The 22,623-nt window shown below is 42.2% G+C and overlaps 2 protein-coding genes across 4 annotated transcripts; one reads left to right on the top strand and one right to left on the bottom strand.

The window, feature by feature from the left end:
• The first annotated feature begins 706 nt into the window (after nt 1-706).
• LOC115157116 (ATPase family AAA domain-containing protein 1-B) lies at nt 707-10,763 on the top strand. Of its 2 annotated transcripts, none has more exons than XM_029705082.1 (10): nt 707-797; nt 1,497-1,682; nt 1,819-1,917; nt 4,487-4,607; nt 4,746-4,946; nt 5,078-5,184; nt 5,420-5,509; nt 8,948-8,998; nt 9,078-9,214; nt 9,422-10,763. In XM_029705082.1, the coding sequence occupies exons 2-10, from the start codon at nt 1,509-1,511 to the stop codon at nt 9,537-9,539; spliced, it is 1,098 nt and encodes a 365-aa protein (XP_029560942.1). In that variant the 5' UTR covers nt 707-797; nt 1,497-1,508; the 3' UTR covers nt 9,540-10,763. The 2 variants fall into 2 exon arrangements, with proteins under 2 accessions (XP_029560942.1, XP_029560952.1); XM_029705092.1 differs by lacking the exon at nt 707-797 and adding an exon at nt 847-1,105.
• Nucleotides 10,764-22,621, bottom strand: papss2b (3'-phosphoadenosine 5'-phosphosulfate synthase 2b). Of its 2 annotated transcripts, none has more exons than XM_029705005.1 (12): nt 22,221-22,621; nt 20,416-21,209; nt 20,074-20,309; nt 19,680-19,818; nt 19,322-19,440; nt 19,061-19,174; nt 18,827-18,938; nt 18,379-18,584; nt 18,136-18,271; nt 16,289-16,557; nt 11,606-11,835; nt 10,764-11,420 (listed from the first exon to the last, which is right to left on the bottom strand). In XM_029705005.1, the coding sequence occupies exons 2-12, from the start codon at nt 20,567-20,569 to the stop codon at nt 11,279-11,281; spliced, it is 1,857 nt and encodes a 618-aa protein (XP_029560865.1). In that variant the 5' UTR covers nt 20,570-21,209; nt 22,221-22,621; the 3' UTR covers nt 10,764-11,278. The 2 variants fall into 2 exon arrangements, with proteins under 2 accessions (XP_029560865.1, XP_029560875.1); XM_029705015.1 differs by having other exon boundaries at nt 11,279-11,420; nt 20,416-20,530.
• Nucleotides 22,622-22,623: the final 2 nt, after the last annotated feature.

Here is a 22,623-nt window from a genome sequence, read left to right as displayed (position 1 = left end):
AACAAATTATTATTTTCAATGACGGCCTAGGAACAGTGGGTTAACTGCCTTGTTCAGAAACAGAACAACAGAATTTTACCTTGTCAGCTCGGGGATTTGAGCTTGCAACCTTTCGGTTAATAGTCCAACGCTCTAACCACTAGGCCTGCCGAGGAGGAACCAATACATTGGTGCCTTTTCACTTTGCGTATAGACTATAAAACAAAAATGATAAATAAATAAACAGTACCTGTCACTATAGCATTGCGCTTATCATCATTTCAATGTTTCGATACTTGACAACTTCAAAGTTGTTGCACATTATGCAGTGTGTTGCAGTCTTTTCACTATGCATATAGACTAGGAAACAAAAATATACACAGTTGTTGCACATTATGCAGTGTCTGTCTTGGTACCTTGACTTTTCCTAACTTTTTACCCGGACAGGAGCTTGTGAGCCAGTAGTTGTGGTCACTGGACTAACGTTAGTTGTGTTAGGGCTCCACCTGTCAGATTTGCTTGGAACACGAAGCACAGAATCCTGACCTACACATTGAGTAACAAAAAAAGTTACGTTTTTATGATAGAGGAGTAGCCTATTTTGTACCATATGGGTTGTAGCCACATCATTAAATCCGTAGTTTTATATGTGTTGTTCTTTACCTTAAAGAATCTACGTTCAACGCAGTCCCAAGCCACAGAAATATTGAGGAAATGATTTGACTGTTTCTATTCCAAAACGGTAGGGGGCATCTGTCAAGCAAATTGCGCCGAGCTTCACGCTGAAAGGGACAAGAGGAAGAGTGGAAACGCTGTAGGTGAGTGTCACGACCAGTCCAGCAAACTGTGATGGTTAATTTGTTTTTGTAAATCATTTAAAAGTTCTAATTACAAATACATGGATCAATACAACACATTTCACACGGTGTTCTGCTAGTGGGAATTTTTTTTCTACAAAGTAACGACTGTAATTCAGGCACGAGGCTAAAGCTATCAAAATTAAGTCAAGGTTTCAGTTATGTAACACGCAAAGTGAAACTACTATCTAGCTAGTCTTTTCACAGTTTCGATTATTGTCAAACACTTTTTAGATATAGACTTAAAATAACACCAATTCCATCATCAGGTATGTAGGTCATATCATATTGCTAACAACTGTCAAATGCTGTCGTGTCAAGCAGGACGCAACAGTACAGTACATTTTTAGCCGGCATTGTTAGCTTGCCAGTGTTGTGACAGCCGTATGTCACCATGTTAGCTAACTGCTAACAATATTTATAGAATGGACATGAACATGTTATCTAAGCTAGCTAAACAGGATTGAGTGTACATTTTTAAGAACTAATTTCTCAGCTAATGTCTAAGCCTATTTTCAATTAGGATTTTCTGAATTTAAGTGGAATTCACACATTGTTCTTGTTGGATAGAGTACAGCACTTGTATAGCAGCTAAGCTATGTTGTTCACTTTCAACTGTGATCAAGTTTGGAGAATGTCATTTTGTTTTCCATCCCCCAGTCATCTAAGAAGATGGGGTTGAAGGAGATTCCAACTGAAAGTATTGCCCAGCCCTTGGGCCGGAATGAAGTCCTTGGTTTACTCTTCCGACTGACCATATTTGGTGCAGTCACTTACTTCACCATAAAGTGGATGGTTGATGCCATTGATCCCACAAGGAAGCAGAAAATGGAAGCACAGAAACAGGTGAAGTTTTCATTATACAGTAGCCAAGTTTGACCTGTGCTTCTGAGTGTTTTCTGTTTATCTATCATGTTTGTTGGGACTGTATTGGAATGTACAAAGCTAGGTAGATGGCTATTGACAGGTGGGGTTTTTTCAGGCAGAGAAACTCATGAAGCAGATCGGTGTGCAGAATGTCAAGCTCTCAGAGTATGAGATGAGCATTGCAGCACATCTGGTGGACCCGTTGACCATGCAGGTAAGAGAGCTGCTTCAATACACCATTGCTTGAACCCAACTGTTACAAAGTGTTGGTTTTTCCATTTATATTTTGAGGTTGGATGTTAGCACATTGGGTGCACCGATTTGGTGTCACCTCGTTAGTCAGTATGTGTTGAACCTGTGCTGGCTTGGCTTGTCATCTCGTTAGTCAGAAGGCGTTTCATCTGTGCTGGTACAGGGGATATTTCAGAGCGGCTGGCCCAGTGCTCCAGTTACCTTGAGAGATGTGGAGGGTTAACACCTTTAGTTGGCGCTCCCTCTTTGATTTCTAAGAAACTATCCTTTGTCTGTTATTCCCTGTTAGTTTTGCTCCACCTTTTTGTTTGCTTCCTGTATCAGTTTGGGGTGGGTTTTCATTTTGTTTGCCTCTTCTTGGGCAAATTTAGTGGCAGCTCATGGGTGTCTTTTAGATCCCAGTTGTTGCTAGTCAACTTTCAGTGAACAACATGACGTGTCTTTCAGAACCACTCCTAGAACCACACCTGTTTCGTTTTGGGTGTCAGTAACTCTTTGTTAGTTCCCCTTCTGTTTGAGTTACAATTTTTGTTGTCTTGCTGGGTAACAACATTCCAACAGAAATAAATATACAGGTAACTGTCAAAATGAAGGAAACACTACATAAAGTGTCTTAAGGGTGTTGGAACAGCTTCAGAACAGCTTCAATGTGCCTTGGAATAGATTCTACAAGTGTCTGGAATGTTATTGGAGGGATACGACACCATTCTTCCACAAGAAATGCCTATTTTTTTTTGTGTGTGTGTGTTTTGTTAATGGTGGTGTAAAACACTGTCTGAGGCGTTGCTCCAGAACCTCCCTTAAGTATTTAATTGGTTTGAGGTCTGTGACTGACGCACACACACCCTTTAAACCCCACTATGCTCCTTTGAGACCCCTCTTTCAAAGTCACTGAGATCTCTTCTAGCCATGGTAGCCAAAATAATGGGCAACTGGGCATTTTTATACATGACCCTTTAACTCAGGATCTACACCTACAGTGCATTTGGAAAGTATTCAGACCCCTTTTCCCACATTGTTATATTACAGCCTTATTAAAAAATGTATTACATTTTTCCCCCCTCAAACAAAGCAAAACCAGAATTTCAGCAAATGTATTGAAGCACCTTTGGCAGCGATTACATCCTCGAATCTTCTTGGGTATGACACTACAAGCTTGGCACACCTGTATTTGGGGAGTTTCTCCAATTCTTCTCTGCAGATGCTCTCAAGCTCTGCCAGGTTGGATGGGGAACGTCGCTGCACAGCTATTTTCAGCTATCTCCAGAGATGTTCAAGTCTGAGCTCTGGTTGGGCCACTCAAGGACATTGAGACTTGTCCCGAAGCCACTCCTGCATTGTCTTGGCTGTGTGCTTAGGTTTGTTGTCCTGTTGGAAGGTGAACCTTTGCCCCAGTCTGAGGTCCTGAGTGCTCTGGAGCAGGTTTTCATCAAGGATCTCTCTGTACTTTGCTCCACTCATCTTTCCCTCAATCCTGACGAGTCTCCCAGTCCCTAATGCTGGAAAAACATCCCCACAGCATGATGCTGCCACCACTGTGGGGATGGTGCCAGGTTTCCTCCAGACGTGACGCTTGGCATTCAGGCCAAAGAGTTTAATCTTGGTTTCATCAGACCAGAAAATCTTGTTTCTCATGGTCTTGAGTCTTTAGGTTCCTTTTGGCAAACTCCAAGCGGGCTGTCATTTGCCTTTTACAGAGGAGTGGCTTCCGTCTGGCCACTCTACCATAAAGGCCTGATTGGTGGAGTGCTGCACAGATGCGAGAACCTTCCAGAAGGACAACCATCTCCACAGAGAATCTCTGGAGCTCTGTCAGAGTGCCCATTGGGTTCTTGGTCACTTCCCTGACCAAGGTCCTTCTTCCCCGATTGCTCAGTTCGGCCGGGCGTTCAGCTCTAGGAAGAGGCTTGGTGGTTCCAAACTTCTTCCATTTAAGAATGATGGAATCCACTGTGTTCTTGGGGACCTTCAATGCCGCAGAAATGTTTTGGTACCCTTCCCCAGATCTGTGCCTCGAGGCAATCCTGTCTCGGAGCTCTACGGACAATTCCTTCGACCTCATGGCTTGGTTTTTGCACTGTCAACTGTGGGACCTGATAAAGACCGGTGTGTGCCTTTCCAAATCATGTCCAGTCAATTGAATTTATGACAGATGGACTCCAATCAAGTTGTAAAAACATCAAGGTTGATAAATGGAAACAGGATGCAGCTGAGCTTAATTTCGAGTCTAATAGCAAAGGATTTGAATACTTATGTAATTTTTATAAATTGCAAAAATGTCAACCTGTTTTTGCTTTCATTGTGTGTAGATTGATTTATTTTTTATTTTTTTAATTCATTTTAGAATAAGGCAGTAACATAACAAAATGTGGAAAAAGTAAAAGGGTCTGAATACTTTCCAAATACACTGTATGTGGAAGCACCTGCTTTCAATATACTTCATCCCTCATTTACTCAAGTGTTTCCTTTATTTTGGCAGTCACCTGTATGTCTGTTCCCCATAACTAACTGATGTGATGCTCTCTCTACAGATCACATGGAGTGATATTGCTGGCCTAGATGAAGTCATCACTGAGCTGAAAGACACTGTCATACTTCCCATCCAGAAGAGACACCTGTTCAAGGGATCCAGACTGCTTCAGCCACCAAAAGGTGAGTCTCTTGTTTTCATACAAGATTTGATTATTGAGACCGGTGCACAAGCCTAGATAGACACAATGCATATAAAGGTTCAACTGGACCTCCTTCAGTCTTCAGCCACTCCTCTTACCCCTTTCATTATGATAACAGGTGTGCTGCTGTACGGACCACCTGGCTGTGGGAAGACGCTGATCGCCAAAGCAACTGCCAAAGATGCTGGTTTCCGCTTCATCAACCTGCAGCCTTCCACCCTCACAGACAAGTGGTATGGAGAGTCTCAGAAACTGGCTTCTGCTGTCTTCTCTCTAGCCATTAAGCTCCAGCCCTCAATCATCTTCATTGATGAGATTGGTAAATGCTTATTTTACCATTATCTTTAACAGATGCTATACAGTACTTAAATCTTGTTTGGGTACTTCAGCTAAGCCAGTTATGTTGTCATCATCCACGGCTCCTCTCGATCCTGGAATGTTCTGTTCCAGACTCTTTCCTGAGAAGCCGTTCCAGCTCTGACCACGAGGCCACAGCCATGATGAAGGCTCAGTTCATGAGCTTGTGGGATGGGCTTGAGACGGACTACAACTGCCAGGTGGGTCCATTATGAAGGATAAGCAAAAAGGTGCGACAGGTCCGCACTCCAAAGGATGTCGCGTAAAGCTTGCTTCATTTAGTATTTGTTTTTATTATTTTCAAGGCATCAGGGATAGCGTACACAGACGTTTCGGTTTTGCAGCCTTTGTGTTGGTAATTAAATACATTGATCATCATGTGACTCCTGTCTAGTTGAGTCTCTCTCAACTGCCTCTCACCTTTTCCCCATGTAGGTCATCATTATGGGGGCCACTAACCGTCCACAGGATCTCGACTCCGCCATTCTGAGGAGAATGCCCACAAGATTTCACATAAATCAGCCTGTGAGTCTATTCACAAACTGTACACGTTTATCAGTATATACACAGTACTATGAACAGGGCTGTGACGGTCCTGGAATTTTGGATGATTGTAATTGGCCAGACAAACAACCACTGTTTCCGTAACAACCGTTAAATAGCAAAATCTGGTTTTGGCTGCATGTGCTACCATAGAAATAGAATGAATAGAACAGATGTCGCCATTGAAGTCAATAATGGCATAGTAGGTGGACTGGCGGCCATTGCAAGTGTACTCATAGGAGCAAAGCAGGAAGTGTACCCATCAATATGTGCTGTGATTTGTTGATTCAATTCAATTGGCATGACAAAAAATGCATTACATTGCATGAGCCACATCAGTTAACATCATTGAAATGAACATTCTATATTACCATGGGAATTATTGCGTCACAATACTAGGCAGCCATTGCGAGTGTACCCATGAGTAGGGCTGTGGTGGTCACGAAATTTCATCAGTTGGCGATGGTCAAGAAAATAACTGTCTGTCTCACGGTGATTGACTGTTAATTAACAAACACATTTAGCATCTCCTGGCTTCCACACACAGCCTACAAGCCACTGATGCAGACCTTTTGGAACAATTCCCTTTTTAAAAAGTTTAATAAATCCATGTAATATAGCCTACACCTTCAAAATAAATCCATAATTTATTTTAGACAAGTCTAAAGAAGCATGATATGAAGAAAATGTAGTTTATTTCAGAACAACAAAATCGCATACTCTGAGTTGTCTTGTTAGGTCCAGATCTGGCTATGCCATTTGCCTCTGGGCTACACTAGTTCATTTAGCAGACAAGATTTGCTTAGAATTCCGTGGCATTATTTTATAGTATGAAGAATACAATTGAACAAGCTAAATAAAATGTTAAGGATATTTTCTCCAAACGATTTGAGGGAGTGCGCACATGCGGTTATTCTGTGTTGAGCAGTTATCAAAGAAATGGGTATTCCTATATGCTTAATTTAGAGTTAGTCATGTAACTTTAGTTGCTCTACAAACGTTGGGCAATATGTTTTGATTTTTAATACATTGTAAGGCTCTAATGACTCTAATGATTTGAAAAAAGTTGCTTGAAAGGCATGAGCTCTGCTTTGTTTTTTGTGCAGGCTGTGAACACTACATCAGTCACTCATTCACAGTTTGACAAGCACTTGATAATGCCTAGAATTTCACTGCGGCGTCCCGTTTGTGTGGCCGTAATGCACCCTAAAAAAATCCATGCCTTTTGCGGCCAGTGGCCGTTGTGCCCTTCTCCCTGAGTGCTGCGCGCTCCATCACGTGATTGGATCTTTCTCACAGGCTACAAGTGAAGACAGACACATCGGGGATGCAACTGCATGCGTCCTTATCCAATTCTGAGGTGCATATTGAAGATATTGGAAGAACTGTCCACATTTTACTTTTCGTCAGCCAACAAGATGTAGGCCTAACAAACAGCAAATGCACTAGCCTATGTCAATCTACTATCCCCCATAGTACAGAAGTCGACCTATTCTGTACGAGAAATAAATATTCAAAACATAGTCTTGGACAGTTGTGGGATGCAATAGATCCCAAATTAATACAACCACTAGCATAAAACAAAAAAAAATAATTACGCAATGTGGCTGATTCAACAGATCAAAACGTTTAGCTTAATGTTGATAAACTATTTCTTCACATAAGCGCAGCAATGTGCACACTGCAGTAGGCTAGAAGCGCGAATGTTCCATTAGTGGAAAACACCATTATCAAAAGTGACCGCAAATGCGACTATGCATGTAATGGTTCTATAATAAAGGTGCTTTTTTTAATTATTTTTTTAATGGTATTTTTACGTCTGGTGAACAGGTCAGTATTCCATAGCCGCAGGCAGAATAGTTGAAACTGGAGCAGCAGCACGACCAGGTGGACTGGGGACAGCAAGGAGGCCAGGTAGTCCTGAGGCATGGGCTCAGGTCCTCCGGGAGGAGAGAGAATTAGAGGGAGCGTACTTAAATTCACACAGGATACCGGATAAGACAGGATAATTACACCAGATTTAACAGACTGACCCTAGTCCCTCCGACACACAAACTATTGCAGCATAGATACTGGAGGCTGAGACGAGGGGTCGGAAGACACTGTGGCCCCGTCCGACGATACAGGGCAAACAGCCCCCACACCACTAGAGGGATATCTGTAAACCACCAACTTACTACCCTGAGACAAGGCTAAGTATAGCTCACACAGATCTCCCCCACGGCACGAACCTATGGGGGTGCCAACCCGGACAGGAAGATCACGTCAGTGACTCAACCCACTCAAGTGACGCACCGCTCTTAGGGATGGCATGGAAGAGCGCCAGTAAGACAGTGACTCAGGCCCTGTAATAGGGTCAGAGGCAGAGAATCCCAGTGGAGAGAAGGGAACCGGCCAGGGAGAGACAGCAAGGGTGGTTTGTCACTCCAGTGCCTTGCCGTTCACATTCGCACCCCTGGTCCAGACTACACTCAATCATAGAACCTACTGAAGAGATGAGTCTTCAATAAAGACTTAAAGGTTGAGACCGAGTCTGCGTCTCTCACATGGATAGGCAAACCATTCCATAAAAATGGAGCTCTATAGGAGAAAGCCCTGCCTCCAGCTGTTTGCTTAGAAATTCTAGGGACATGACCAAATCGGAGAGATGGGTAGGAGTAAAACCTTGAAATCAGCCCTAGCCTTAACAGGAAGCTAGAGGCTAGCACTGGAGTAATATGATCACATTTTTTGGTTCTAGTCAAGATTCTAGCAGCCGTGTTTAGCTCTAACTGAAGTTTATTTAGTGCTTTATCCGGGTAGCTGGAAAGTAGAGCATTGCAGTAGTGACACAAGCATGGATTAGTTTCTCTGCATAATTTTTGGACAACAATTTCAGATTTTTGCAGTGTTACAAAGATGTATGCCAGTTAGGCTCTACACCCCTTGTTAAGCAGAGTAATGTACTTAATTTTAAAAGTTATTTGGCTCCTTTAGTTGTGATACGAACCTGTTAAAACATATAGGCCTATGGGCTAGGCTACATGAGGTGTGCCACTATGATTTGAAATGGTCGCAAAAAAGGCATTGTTTCTATTGCTGGGAATCGTGATAATATATAATTCACAAGTGATAGGCTAATATTGTCACCCATCAGAGTATTCTTGATTTAATCTTGTTTTTACATATACTAAATAATATGTGGTGGTAATACAGTCACCACAACAGCCCTACCTGTGAGTTTACCACAGTCCCCCCCAAATAAATATAGATATAGATATTATGACGGTTATTTACTTTTCATGACGGTCTTCATCCATAACCGTCAGTAACACGGTTATATGGTAATTGAGCCAGCCCTAACAATGGTTATTCATGCAGTACTATATGAGATTACCAGAAATGTATTACATTCCTGCTAAAACTATTATTGTCTTGCAGAATCGCATGCAGAGGGAAGAAATCTTGAAACTCATATTGAAAAATGAAAATGTAAGTTTTACATGGTAATTAAATTACACAATTACACATTTGTCTGTGTTTCCACTAAACTTCCCCATGCATTTCCCAGGTGGATCCCGCTGTTGACTTTGTTGACATGGCGAAGGAGACTGACGGATTCTCAGGAAGTGATCTCCGAGAGATGTGTCGGGATGCTGCTCTGTTATGTGTGCGGGATTTTGTCCATAACACCCATGCCGATGAAAGGTACCACACCCCTCTGACTGCGTTTACACAGGCAGCCCAATTGTGCCCGTATAAACACATACTTCTTGAGACCTAACTTGCTCTCCCAATACCAATGTCTTTACATTTGCTTTTCATATGAGCATTAGTAGTGATTAGTGATTTTTCACACTATTAGAGTGCCTTCTGTAGTTACCAGCAAGATACTGACCTTGTCTTTGTCTCCAGGATCCAGGATCAAATCCGGTCCATCAATCAGGACGACATGCAGATTGCCAGGCAGAAGATGAGGAAGTCGAAGTCGGCAGACGGACAGACGGTTCTGATTCATTCTACTCTGGATTGAGTCTTAACATGCAAAGGAGAACTATTAAGCGCCTGGATATGCTTTCCTTATTATTTTCTATGTATGTAGAGTACTTACTGGTGGAGAGAACTTAAAGAGATAAGTGTAATGTCTATCATAACATCACTTTGTAACGTCTTAGCTCATTTGTTATTTTAAGAACATTGAGTTCAATGCATTCACATGAAATATTTCTGTCAAAATGCTATTTGTTATGTGGAAGTTAGGCGTTACATAAAACACTAATGCCAACATAAGTATCATGTATCTGGCCAACCAAGGTCTCACTGAAACTGGCTCTGAGACTGCAAAATATGGGCACAGCCATGGATCCTTTCAGGTTTGATAGTATATAATTGCCTCCCTATTACTTATGACACACAGTAATATTGACTTAGCCTTGGGCTTTTATCTGAACATCACATTTTGCTTCTTTTGGTACTGTATGTTTACTGCTGGGGTTCCCAGGAAAGTCATTTATCGAACTAGTGTAACATCGGTAATAAAATTTGCCACTAACAGTTGACACTGTCATCGTTCAACTATTAGCTAGTTGGACATTGAGTGGTTCTCAGAATTATGAATTGGATCAGAAGTTTTATCACGCATGATAAAATATTTATCAGAACAATTCAACTCCTATTTGAAAGTGAATTATTGCTGTGGATGTTGTGAAGAGAGCATGATACCAGATGCATAGATGTTTGAGTAAAGTGACATGGCCTTCCATTACCTCATAGTAACTTACTGTAGATTTATTTACTTCAATATCATGAGCTGCTTATGTTAAGGTATGTATTATTCAAGTGTACTTCGGTTAAAACTTCAATATATCAGGAAACATGCATCGTGCTTTCAGGTCCTTGTCTTCAGCCCAGGGTTAATTTACAGTAGAACCTAATAACTGCTTGTGATTGTCATGTCTTATAGTTTCTGTTTATCCCTTGTGATGACCAGGATGCGTAATGGTTGATTATTTCTACATGACAAACTCCCCGTATCTTCCACATGCAACAGCCATTGTAATCTATTGAATGTGTGTGATTGCCAATTCATAGTTGACTATGGACATTTTGTTTTGGGGGTTGGGATTGGTGGAAATTGTAGGTTTTATAAATTATTGAACTTTGGTTTAGGTAAAAATGCTTGCTTTGCTTTTTATATTGACAAATTATTTTTTACCCTGAATTCTGGTGTCTGCTAAAATAAATTACACCAATGTTGTTCATTGTCATGTAATCATTTATTTGCTTGACACTTCCTGAAAAGTACTGATATAAAAAGGCTAGCTGCAATATAAGAACATTTAGAAATTAGGTAATATGGCATCACTTGATAAATATAGTTTCATTCATTACACAGGGATAGTTAAAACCCTTTCCACTCATCACACTCTTGGTCATTCAACTATGGAATTAGTCTTCTCACAGCTTCAAAAACATACATTTTAAGTTACTAGCTTGGAAGTACAGATGCATAGGTAACAAATGTGATCTGTTAAAACATTCATATTGATTTCGTCACAACTCTGACTTCAACTTTTTTCTACACTGCTTACAGATTTTTTTTGACCCACACATCAAACTAGATAATTTCCAGTTTACATGATATTCAGTTTAGTTTAAACTCTGGCATGTGTTTCATTAAAGCCTAGATGTCTACAGTACTTGATTTAAAATGAAAATATAAAATAGAGAAGCTTAAGAGTGATCTGTCTGTTTGAACCAAGGTGTGCGTGTTCATTCGTCCTTCTGCAGGGAGCTGTAGTACTCTGTGAGGACCTTCCAGGCCTTATTGGCCATGAAACCATCCGGAGGGTTCTCTCCGCTGCGTGCCATCCTCCTCATCTTGGTCCCAGATATGAACTCAAATTCCTGGTGTCTGGAAAGGAAGGTAAGACAAAGCGAGTGAAGCAGCTTGACTCAATCTCTCAGTTACTTTTTGACATTGTAGGGAAGTTTTTCCTGAGCGCTAGTTATTGCTTACAACTAGAGCCCAGAGATTTTCCTGGTCAGGCCACATAGTCTGGAAAAACATAAGGGGCAAAATATTAGCTGTCAATTTACCTCTCCTTATCATAGAAGTCCATAGATCTTTTAGTCTTGTTGTAGGCAGCCACTCTGAAGGGGATGATCTCTACAGAGGGGAGACCAGGGGCCATGGTGAGGACCTTGGCCCCGTGGGTGGGCTCATACAGGCTCTGCTTGGTCTCGGGGTGAGGCATGCCCGCAGGGTCTCGACCAACGATGTAGAAGTTGGCACCAGCTATCATTCGTGCCCGGCAGTGCCACTGTACCTAACGGGTGGAAAGACAAACACTTGTCTAGTGACTACAGATATAACCTGATTCTACTAAATAAAACAAAGCTTAGAAATACATTTTTACAGAGATTAGTGTCCAGCAGTGGCAACCAGTCATTCAGAGCAGTTGGGGAAAAATATACATATAATAATAATAATAATAATAATAAACAGTACCAGTCAAAAGTTTGGACACACCTACTCATTCAAGAGTTGTTCTTTATTTTTACTATTTTCTACATTGTATAATAATAGCGAAGACATCAAAACTATAAAATAACACATATGGAATCATGTAGTAACCAAAAAAGTGTTAAACAAATCAAAATATATTTTCTCTTTGAGATTCTTCAAAGTAGCCACCCTTTGTCTTGATGACAGCTTTGCACACTCTTGGGATTCTCTCAACCAGCTTCATGAGGTAGTCACCCGGAATGCGTTTCAAATAACAGGTGTGCCTTGTTAAAAGTTAATTTGTGGAATTTATTTCCTTATTAATGCGTTTGCGCAAATCAGTTGTGTTGTGACAAAGTATGGGTAGTATACAGAAGATTGGTAAAAAACCAAGTCCATATTATGGCAAGAACAGCTCAAATAAGCAAAGAGAAACGACAGTCCATCATTACTTTAAGACATTAAGGTCAGTCAATGGGGAAAATGTAAAAAACATTGAAAGTTTCTTCAAGTACAGTCGCAAAAACCATCATGCCCTATAATGAAACTGGCTCTCATGAGGGCCGCCACAGGAAAGGAAGACCCAGAGTTATCTCTGCTGCAGAAGATAAGCTCATTATAGTTACCAGCCTCAGAAACTGCAGCCCAAATAAATGCTTCACAGAGTTCAAGTAACATTTACACATTTATTTAGAATTCAAGGAGCACTTAACCAGCATGGCTACCACAGCATTCTGCAGTGATACGCCATCCCATCTGGTTTGCGCTTAGTGGGACTATCATTTGTTTTTCAACAGGACAATGACCCAACACACCTCCAGTCTGTGTAAGGGCTATTTGATCAAGAAGAAGAGTGTTGCTTAAGATGACCTGGTCTCCATAATCACCTGACCTCAACCCAATTGAGATGGTTTGGGATGAGTTGGACCGCAGAGTGAAGGAAAAGTGCTCAGCATATCTTTCAAGACTGTTGGAAAAGCATTCCAGGTGAAGCTGGTTGAGAGAATGCCAAGAGTGTGCAAAGCTGTCAAAGGCAAATGGTGGCTACTTTGAAGAATCGAAAATATATTTAGATTTGTTTAACACTTTTGGTTACTACATGATTCCATTTGTGTTATTTCGTAGTTTTGATGTCTTCACTATTATTCTACAATATAGAAAATAGTAAAAATAAAGAAAAACCTTTGAATGAGTAGGTGTGTCCAAACTTTTGACTGGTACTGTAAATAATTAATTAATATGTGTCACATATCAGTTTGCAAACAATGTAAAAAAAAATATATGATTGTGTTTATAAACCTGCATACAAACAGAGTCGTGGCTGAACGATGACATGGATAATATACAGTTGGCTGGGTTTTCTGTACATCGGCAAGACAGAACAACTGCCTCTGGTAAGACAAGGGGTGGCGGTCTGTGTCTATTCGTCAACAGCTGGTGTGCAAAATCTAATATTAAGGAAGTCTCAAGGTTTTGCTCGCCTGGGTTAGAGTATCTTGTGATAAGCTGTAGACCACACTATTTACCAAGAGTTTTCATCTATATTTTTCATAGCCATCTATTTACCACCACAAACCGATGCTGGCACTAAGATTGCTTGTGGCCTTATACAACTCGTTAAATGCAAACAAGAAAATGCTCATCCAGAGGCGGTGCTCCTAGTAGCTGAAGACTAATGCAGGGAAACTTAAATCCGTTTTACCTCATTTCTACCAGCATTTTACATGTGCAACCAGAGGAAAAAAATCTCTAGACCACCTTTACTCCACACACAGAGACGCGTACAAAGCTGTCCCTCGCCCTCCATTTGGCAAATCTGACCATAATTCTATCCTCCTGATTCCTGCTTACAAGCAAAAACTAAAGCAGGAAGTACCAGTGACTCGCTCAATACGGAAGTGGTCAGATGACCAGAGGCTAAACTACAGGACTGTTTTGCTAGCACAGACTGGAATATGTTCCGGGACTCATCCGATGGCATTAAGGAGTATACCACATCGGGGGGGTTACTTGGCTCATCATGCTCTAGCGGGCCGGGGCGCCTGCAGGCTGAATTCGGTTGTCAGTTGAATGGTGTTTCCTCTGTCACATTGGTGCAGCTGGCTTCCGCGTTAATTGAGCGGGCGTAAAGAAGCACAGCTTGGCGTGTCATGTTTCGGAGGATGTATGACTCGACCTTTGCCTCTCCCGAGCCCGTTGGTGGGATGCAGCGTTGAGGCAAGATCGTAATCACGAAATTGGGGAGAAAAAGGTGGTAAAATAAACAAATAATTTTTTAAAAATCCCGCTATGCCCTCCGACAAACCATCAAACAGGCAAAGTGTCAATACAGGACTAAGATTGAATCCTACTACACCAGCTCCGACGCTCGTCGGATGTGGCGGGGCTTGCAAACTATTAGGGACTACAAAGGGAAGCCAGTCGCACTTCTATGTGCCTTTTGAGGCAATAAACACTGAAGCATGCATGAGAGCATCAGCTGTTCCGGACGACTGTGTGATCATGCTCGACGTAGCCGATGTGAGTATGACCTTTAAAAAAGGACAAAATACACAAGTCTGCCGGGCAAGACAGATTACCAGGACGTGTACTCCGAGAATGTGCTGACTAACTGGCAAGTGTCTTCACTGACATTTTCAACCTGACCTTGGCCCGAGTCTGTAATACCTACACGTTTCAAGCAGACCACCATAGTCCCTGTGCCCAAGAACACCAAGGTAACCTACCTAAATGACTACTGACCCGTAGCACTCAGGTCTGTAGCCATGAAGTGCTTTGAATGGCTGGTCATAGCTCACATCAACACTATAATCCCAGAATCCCTAGACCCACTCCAATTTGCATACCGCCCCAACGGATCCACAGATGACGCAATCTCTACTGCACTCCACACTTCCCTTTCCCACCTGGACAAAAGGAACACCTACATCAGACTGCTGTTCATTGACTACAGCTCAGTTTTCAACACCATATTGCCCTCAAAGCTCATCACTAAGCTAAGGACCCTGGGACTAAACACCTCCCTCTGCAACTGGATCCTGGACTTCCTGATGGGCCGCCCCCAGGTGGTAAGGGTAGGCAACAACCCATCTGCCATGCTGATCCTCAACACGGCGCCCCTCCGGAGTGCGTGCTTAGTCCCCTCCTGTACTCATTGTTGACCATGACTGCTTGGTCAAGGACGACTCCAACACCATAATTACGTTTGCCAACGACACAAAGGTAGTAAGCCTGATCACCGACAACAATGAGACAGCCTGTAGGGAGGAAGTCAGAGACCTTGCAGAGCACAGGGGTTGGTAATCTTCTCTAGTTACGTAGTGATTAGCTCAGTGTTCTGTTATTCATTGGGACACTATGTTGTCGCAAAATCTACGGGGAGAGATAGAAAGTTCAAGCCCCCTTGGGTGCTGCCATAGATTTACATTAGAAGTGCCCATCCAAGAAGGCTCAAGGTCATTGGCCACAGATAAAATTACGTCAAATCACGTGACATCTACCATAGCTTAGCTAGCAAACTAGACAACAAGTCATCATCATCATGAATCACGTTGACAAATCCTTTTCAATCCTTGTCATATGAAGAGAAATAAAATGTATTGGTGCTCATTGGACATAAACATTACACAATGAGTGGTTTGGAAGGAATCAGTGGCTAACTGCAAGCGTTGCAATGCAATCACTATTTTGCTTCCCCTGCCTGCTATTCGGTGGAGAGGGTGTGTGGTCCAAGTCTGGGTTTAAGAGACTATTTTCCAAGCTTTAAAGGATAAACAGAAAAGTTTGAATACATTGGCCATGCTGTCAAGCTAGCATGACTTCTGCCACGTTCAAAACAACTGGAAACTCGGAACTGGGAAATCTCAGACTTCAGTGAGTTCAAGACAACTGGGAACTCAGGGGAAAAAAATTAGCTCTGACTGGGAAAATAAGTCTTGAACGATCATCCAACTCGGAATTCCAAGTTGGGAACTCAGGCCTTTTTCTAGAGCTATGACTTGAAGATCACTGACGTTATTATTCGACCTTGTTTTTTCTGAGTTCCAAGTTGTCTTGAAAGCACCATAAACCTAGAGAATGCCAGACATTGATGACAAAGTTCCAGGACAAAACTTGAAGGACCGCCGCACCACCTTCCTGTTCAAGTGAGCAAAGCACAACGTTGAGTAAAAAAAAGAAGATCACATCATAAAACCGCCACTTGTATCCAGTTAGATTTCACTTACACTGTTTGAACTATCTAAGATGTAGACCAGGGGAAACCATTGCCCTACCTCAGTGGGTCCAGCATACATCATGGGGGAGGGGAATATGGCCACGATGGTGCTGGCTGGGTCCAGTACCCCCTCCTCCAGTACGGCAGCATGCTGTTTTATGCGCCAGTCCAGAGGCACGTCATCGTCTTTGGTCCAGCCTCCCAGCGGGTGGAGCAGCAGGACAGGGTTCTTGTAGCCTCGCTCCAGCAGCCGCCGCTTCGTGTCTTGCATCAGGAGGGCGTGGCCGTTGTGGACCGGGTTGCGAAGCTGGAAGGCGAAGATGGCGTCTGGGGGAACGCAAAAAAAGGAGGTTCCTTAACTTTTTAAGGTATAGGGGGAAGTATTTTCATTTTCGGATGAAAAGCGTGCCCAGAGTAAACTGCCTAATACTTGGGCCCAGAGTCAAATATTTTCATATTATTAGTAGATTTGGATAGAAAACACACTGAAGTTTCTAAAACGGTTTGAATGATGTCTGTGAGTATAACAGAACTCATATGGCAGGCAAAAACCTGAGAAAAATCCAACCAGGAAGTGGAAAATCTGAGAATTGTAGTTCTTTTGAATCCCTATCAAAACTACAGTGTCTGTGGGGTCACGTTGCACTTCCTAAGGCTTCCATTGGCTGTCAACAGCCTTTAGAAACGTGTTTCATCCTTCTCCTGTTACTGGGCAGAAAATAGGAGCTCAGTCAATGAGTGGACTGCCTGGGACCAGTGAGTTGTTTACTGCGCAGGCACATTTGGCGCGCCGCTCCTTCTTTTTCCTCTGTAATGGATACGCTATTGTCCGGTTGGAATATTATCGTCGTTTTATGTTAAAAAGACCCTAAGGATTGATTGTAAACAACATTTGACATGTTTCTACGAACGGTAATGTAACTATTTGACTTTTCGTGTCTGGATTTACACTCGCGCGTTATGCCTTTGGATAGTGATCTGAACGCACGAACGGAAGTATTTGGACATAAATATGGAGTATTTCGAACAAAAAGAACATTTCTTGTGGAAGCAGGAGTTCTGGGAGTGCATTCTGACGAAGATCAGCAAAGGTAAGAGAATATTTATAATACTAATTCTGAGTTTAGTTGACCCCAGAACTGCGGGTATCTGTATAGCTTGCTTTGATGGTTGAGCTATGTACTCAGAATATTGAAAAATGTGCTTTCTCCGTAAAGCTATTTTCAAATCTGACACAGCGGTTGCATTAAGGAGTAGTATATTTATAATTCTTTCAATAACTGTTGTAAATTTTATCAACGTTTATGATGAGTATTTTTGTAAATTGATGTGCTCATTCACCAGAGGTTTTGGTGGGAATACATTTTCTGAACATCACACGCCAATGTAAAATGTTTTTTTTTTATATAAATATGAACTTTATCGAGCAAAACATACATGTATTATGTAACATGAAGTCCTATGAGTGCCATCTGATGAAGATCATCAAAGGTTAGTGAATATTTTAGCTGTATTTTTGGTTTTTGTGATGCATGTCCTTGCTTGGAAAATGGCTGTGTGGTTTTTCTTGTGAAGTTTATGTCCTAACATAATCTAATTTTATGCTTTCGCCATAAAGCCTTTTTGAAATTGGACAATGTGGTTAGATTAACGAGAAGTTTATCTTTAAAATGGTGTAAAATAGTTGATTGTTTGAGAAAATGAAATTATGAGATTTTTGCTGTTTTGTATTTCGCGCCGCGGGTCCCACCTAGCCCATAGAAGTTAAGTGACTGCTAAGTCTTCTTCATCATCACTGTGTTTTTTCAGCATTTGCCTTAAGTAGACATTAGCATACACAATGCAGCACTAAGAGAGACAGCAGACAGGAAGTGAGAGTTAAACAGAATATAATAAGCTATTCACCTGCTTTCATTTCCTTGAACTTTTGCTTCAGTTCTCTTGGAGTGAAGCGGTATTGGTCCAGACCATCGTTCCATTTGATTTGCTCTAGCACCTCCAAATCTCCACCAACCAGCCAATCACCACCCTCCATAACCATCTGTGAGATATATTTTTTTTTATATTTCTGATTTTTCATTCAAGTATGTTCTGTTGACAAGCAAATTCATGATATTAACAGGGACAGTTCTAAAAGGCAATCCTAACCTTGATGTAAGGATGCTGAGGACATGTGGTTCCCCACTGCCTGGCACAGCGCTCTTCCTTCCGATGTTCATAAAACTCAGGGTTGCGGAGAATTGCCACTCTGCAACCTTTAAACTCAAGTGCGAATGCTGCGCAGCCGTCCAGCTTCTCTTTGCTCTCTTTGGAAACGGGCAGGACGATCGGCACAGAGAGGTTGATGTTTCCACCTGCCAACCACATGTCATTCTATGTCACTGACAGAAAATTCAACAGACCTCTGTTGGCTCATTGTGAGCTCTATTGACTTTCTGTGAGGTAGAGGTAGGTGTTGTTACATGTGCATAACATGTCAATAGAACATGATATTACAGACGAACATGGGCCCTATCAAGAACAATCCATTAAATTGATATGAGCATATGCTACATTAAACTGTGTCATCTATGAAGTTATAAAATACCATTATTACCATCCAGAAGAGTGTCGAAGTGCAGAACCTGCAGGAACTCCCTCTCCCTCATGAAGCCCTTGAGGGGGCTGGCCCAGCCCTCCGCCAGCACCTGCACCCACTGGAGGTCCAGCTACAGGAAATACAGAACAAAACGTCAGTAGGGTGTGATCCCATCAGGTGTTACCACTCAACATGAAGGGTCAGATTGTGTGTGTCAAACCCCAAAATGTGCATAGAAGAAGGATTTGTTACCTTGGTGATGCTGACGGTAGGCAGTGTCTTGGCGTCGCTCAGTGCCAAGTCCAGCTTGTTCTCTGGCACAAAGAGCTCAGTCACTTCCTCTGTCACACCAGTGGGCACAATATTCTACAAAACAAAAGGATCAATGTGATAGTACATTAACAAGTTCATTTCTAATGACTAGGACATTTTCCTCACGGTAGAGATACAATGAGGAATACACCACAGACAGGCGAGGCCCAGTGGTGTCTCAGGGACCATAGATAGACTCACCTGTTCCTTCAGCAGCTCGACCACCTGCTGGATGCACTCATTCGCTGAGATCTCTCCAGTCTTCAGCACAAGATCAGGTGACTCAGGCTTCTCAAAAGGCGAATCAATGCCCGTAAAGCCTAAGGGGAGGGGGTCAGGATACCTGTTAAGGACTTGTCAATCATTTACACTACTTTAGTGCAGAGTCAATATAGTGCTTTGGCTGTACATTATATAACCCCACTCTTTTTGCTTGTTTAACAGCATGTTAAGTAGTAGACTTTGAAGCCTTGTGATCTATACTTGTAAATGTAGCTGTGTGTAATGTACTGTAACAGAGAACTGGAACACTGGAGGGCAGAGTCAGTCTGATCAGTACCTTTAATCTCTCCAGCACGGGCCTTCTTGTAGAGGCCTTTGACATCCCTGCTCTCACACACCTCCAGGGGAGCGTCGATGAACACCTCGAAGAATGGTAGCCCAGATTGTACATGGATCTTTTTGGCTTCTTGCCGGTCCTATGCACAGGAGAAAGAGACTGGGTAGCAAAAATCAACATGTTTGGTATCTTGATTTTACTTCCATAACAAAAAGAGGTTCTCAAAAACAAATACCAACGGAAGTGAATGCAATCAGACACAGTATAGCAGCTATACAGGCCAGAGCTCGGATCCATCACAATGGATGACTTAGAGTTGCTCCTTTGACAATTTTCCAATTGATTATTTCATATCAAGTAGAATTTGAACAGTGTCTGTTTAACTTTCACTCACCTTAGTGAATGGAGAAATGAAGCTGGTGATGCAGACCAATCCTGCGTCTGCAAACAGCTTGGCCACCTCAGCGATGCGCCTGATGTTCTCCTCCCTGTCCACAGAGGTGAAGCCAAGGTTCCTGTTCAGCCCCTGTCTGATGTTATCCCCATCCAGGGAGTAGCAGGGAATACCATGGGACACCAAGTACTCCTCCAGGGCAAAGCCCACGGTTGTCTTTCCGGCACCTGACAAACCTTCAGTACACAGTGACAGTTTACAATACATCCATTATCCAACATGGCTTTTGTGAAACTCTGTGGTCTAGTATTGGAGAGATAGAGAGAGAGGGCTTTTGCTTACCAGTGAGCCAGACAGTGCAACCTCTGAAGCCCTCTCTGGTGCCCACCACTTGGCCTCGTTTGGACCGGCTCACATGGTGAGCCTGGTACACGACATTAGTGGCCCTCTGAAGGTCCTGAAACCAGAGAGACTGCACGATTGCACATCTGCACATTCCTAATTGAGCTATTAGTACAGGACAAAGAAATGCTGCCTTAGGGGTTTGCAACTGAACACAGTATTTTAGTCAGCTGACAAAAACTGAACTGTGCTGTAATTTGTAGTGATAGCTTGATAATGAGTGACTTAAGTCCTCTGCAAGACATGTATACTTTCCCATTTGTTTGAATGCCAAGCAGAACAATCTGTCTGAAAAAGCCATTCCTCTCAGTTTACAGCTCATCGGGTCATCGTTAGAAGTAAAACCGCAGGGCTGTTCAATTCCGTTCCTGGAGAGTCTAAACACTTCTGGTTTTGGTTTTTACCTGGTAGTTAATTGCACTCACCTGGTGTCCCGGGTCTGAATCAATCCCTGATTAGAAGGAGAGCATGAAAACCAGAAGTGTTTTGGCCCTCCAGGACTGACATTGAAGAGCCCTGTGTAAAAGGGATTTGACTACTGATCAGGCACATACAGATATTAGAAAATATAAACCCCAACCCAGGGAAGCTTTAATTGTACAGATCATCTAGATACAACAAGGTATACTCATGTCACTCTAGCCTCTTCTAATAAGTCCTTGTCCAGCCTGCCTAATTGCATCTTTGTGGCTTCCCATACTGTGTGGTGTGTTGGCGGACCAGGTTGGTGGGGGCTGCAGAGGGACAGGGGGAAACAAACAGGCCTATTCATTCATACAGTCCTGCAGTGTGGCAGTCAGGCCCAATGCTCGCTGCTGGAACCCCTCAAAGGCCAGGCTGTGCCTCTCCCAGGCCTGCCCAGACACGTGATATCTGAGCTTCATTCATTAGTGACTCTCATAGTGGCTCACTGTTACTGTAGCCTCCCTCCAGCAGACATAACTCGTCAATGAGCCCTTGTTGTTAGGGACATGGATAAACTTAATTAAAACTAGTCCAACTGGAACAACTTGGTTCACTGTTTAGAGAGGCCATAAGACAGATCCAAATGTATAGCCTAGATATCATCACTAAATATGTCACAAGCCTTAACATCTCAGCTATTTGAAATAGTGAAGCACATCATACACTATCATATAGTAAGACTTAGAATACATTCTATACAATAAACGACATGTTATTATACAATATCTGTAGGCTATAAAATGCAAATACTGTATATAACATCGGTGGAATAATATTCAACGTGGCCATATAATCTACCTATTGTTATAACTCGAAAAGGAATTTATTCAAGAATCAGTTTTGCATTGCAGTGATTTCCCGAGAAGCGGTCAGTCAATCCACAGATCTACTGATCCCCCCCAACGCTGATTTGTGGCTGAAACTGACTGGGTCACTTTCTTGTGTAGACCACTAACAAAACTCCGAAAAACAGGTAAGAATGATTCTTCTATGCTATATTTTTCTATACACAGCTGGTGAAAAGGGGGAAGGAAGGTAATTGGGGTTAACATAGAACATTCCTACAGAACTTTCAGTTTAGAAATAATGCTAGCTATAGAATAACTTTCGACTCTGCACCAATGTCTCTCTTTCGGTGCTCAACATACGAAGCCTACATGTTTAGATAGAAACAAAGTTATCCAATTTGATACACTGTCTGCCCCCCACCCAACGACCACAGATCCGAATGAAATAAGTAACGTAACATACCAAAAGTCAAACATAATGACATAGCCTACCGTTCTTTGTTTTTTGATCCCAGACATCGCCGCTTCTTCTGAAACGTTTTAGTTTGGTGACCTAATAATTTATATGTTGGTAATGATGAACCTATATTCCCTTCTAAAAAAAAAAGTAGTTTATGTGATTTATCGGAAATAAATCTGACGGGAGACGTCCAATGAAGATTTCTAATCCGACACGTAGCATATTCATAGCCCTGCCTTTTTCGTACCTACTCAATTTCACAGAGCGTCAGAGCCACGACATTACACTGGGTTGAGCTAAAGAACTGCAAAACCATGAAATCGGAGAACGCATTAATGGCATTTGAAGATTTATGATTTTTCTATGGCATTTGAAGATATGATTTTTTTTTATGATTATTTGAATTTACAAATAAATCACTGTCATTGAACATTT

Source organism: Salmo trutta, chromosome 2, assembly GCF_901001165.1.
Source record: "Salmo trutta chromosome 2, fSalTru1.1, whole genome shotgun sequence".
NCBI lineage: Eukaryota > Metazoa > Chordata > Actinopteri > Salmoniformes > Salmonidae > Salmo > Salmo trutta.
Note: the sequence above shows the minus strand (reverse complement) of the source record. Positions and strands in the feature narration are given on the sequence as shown.